The sequence below is a fragment of the Mercenaria mercenaria genome, unplaced genomic scaffold (genome assembly GCF_021730395.1).
Source record: "Mercenaria mercenaria strain notata unplaced genomic scaffold, MADL_Memer_1 contig_411, whole genome shotgun sequence".
NCBI lineage: Eukaryota > Metazoa > Mollusca > Bivalvia > Venerida > Veneridae > Mercenaria > Mercenaria mercenaria.
The window spans coordinates 1-1,583 of record NW_026462313.1 but is presented as its reverse complement, the minus strand read 5'-3'; the positions used below and the strand labels follow the sequence as shown (position 1 = coordinate 1,583).

The 1,583-nt window shown below is 38.3% G+C and overlaps 1 protein-coding gene across 1 annotated transcript; it reads left to right on the top strand.

The window, feature by feature from the left end:
- The first annotated feature begins 360 nt into the window (after positions 1–360).
- LOC128553614 (uncharacterized) lies at positions 361–1,577 on the top strand. Its single transcript, XM_053534789.1, has 2 exons — positions 361–549; positions 1,012–1,577. The coding sequence occupies exons 1-2, from the start codon at positions 416–418 to the stop codon at positions 1,358–1,360; spliced, it is 483 nt and encodes a 160-aa protein (XP_053390764.1). The 5' UTR covers positions 361–415; the 3' UTR covers positions 1,361–1,577.
- The last annotated feature ends 6 nt before the right edge of the window (positions 1,578–1,583 follow it).

Sequence of the window (1,583 nt, the reverse complement as noted above, 5' to 3'; positions counted from 1 at the left end):
CGACCGTTGGGTATAACATGTATCAAAAATCCCAAGTTTTCACGCCCAGCTATGATATTGTATGCCATATGACGTTGTTTACAGATAGTTTCATGTCTATACATGTATACTAGTGTGTAGACTTATGAAAATGTCTTGTTTGCTGGTAAACAAGTATAAAACGTTTCTTATATTTCATACTAAAAATTGGTGTAAAATTTTCATTAGTGACATTTCTAGTGATTCAGATTTCCTTCCGCAGAATTGTTTGCTCGCATCTTGATAAGCTACATTGTTCATACTTGTGTTTTTACCAGGTCCTAGTGAGAACAATCTAGCCCTTTGCTGTGTAAACACGTATACATTAATCTTTCTAACATTGTACAGGTCCTTGGTGAATAACTGGTCTCCAGTGCAGAATTTATTCCGTCAGTACATGGTACCCCTAACAGAAGTAGAGCGTAGTGACAACGGTCTGTCCGCTGCAGAGACAGCACTGATAGCCATTGCTGTAACTCTATTCTTTGCTGGACTAGTGGCTATAGCTGTCATTTGCAAACAGTGGGACAGGTATGTAAATTAGACATACATGTACCTATAGTGTTATAAAAGGACAAAATAGAAAGTTTCTCTTTAGTCTTCTATGAAGGCAGCTATGAAATATGCTATAACGAAATGTTATAGCTCGGTCATACATCACTATGTTCATAACGTCTATCAACATCTATCAACGTAAGTCAGATGGAGCGATATAATTCATAGCTCTCAACGTAAGTAAACTGGGGTGAATGTGAATGTGATTCCTATCGCTTACCGTAAGTTAGCTGGGACGATATATCTACAGCTTTCAATGTAAGTTAGTTGGAGAGATATATTCATAGCTCTCAACGTAAGTTTGTTAACCATATATAATATATGTATAGCTCTCTACGTCATTTAATTGAATAATATATTTATAGTTCTCAACGTAATTACATCGTGATGAAGGTCTCACGTTTACGCCATTTATCGACATTACATGTATATATTCAGGCATGAAAAGAACAACAGACTGTATGATACTCTACGACGTCCGAGTACCCTATATGACTCACAAGAACTCCGTATGGATTTTGCTGAAGAAGAATTGCCAAGTAGATTCAGTACATTTAAAGGACCCGGAAAGGAGAGTGAAGTCTCTTTGGAAGGAAGTTTTGGTCTGGGATATGTAAACGCTGCATTTAATTGCGATGGCGACGACATAAATACCCCAAGGACTCCAACATGGAGCTGTAACGATACTCCTAGAATTCCTAGATGGAGTACAAGTGACTCCTTGAAAGATGCAATGGCAAGTCTTGAGGAGTTGACCAACAGGTTGAATAGGGAGGACAATTTTTAAGAGTGTCAAACATCTCTCGTAGCCGACGGTCCCAAAAATTGACAAGAGTGAACTTCAAACACCAAGGTCAAATCAAGAAAAACCAATAATACAGAAGCACGAGCTATGCCTACATATGAAAACCTTGTTGTGGATCCATCGTCTAGAAAAGCAGAAGTTTTGACTGGAAGCGGTAGCACAAGTAACAACAGTTGTGGACATTATGACAACGGAATGTCCGAAT

Bases quoted from the DNA above. Each gene is read 5' to 3' on its own strand.
- LOC128553614 (XM_053534789.1), top strand. From the start codon at position 416: ATGGTACCCCTAACAGAAGTAGAGCGTAGTGACAACGGTCTGTCCGCT. The intron at 550-1,011 runs GTATGTAAATTA...GTATATATTCAG, and splicing joins ATTTGCAAACAGTGGGACAG to GCATGAAAAGAACAACAGAC.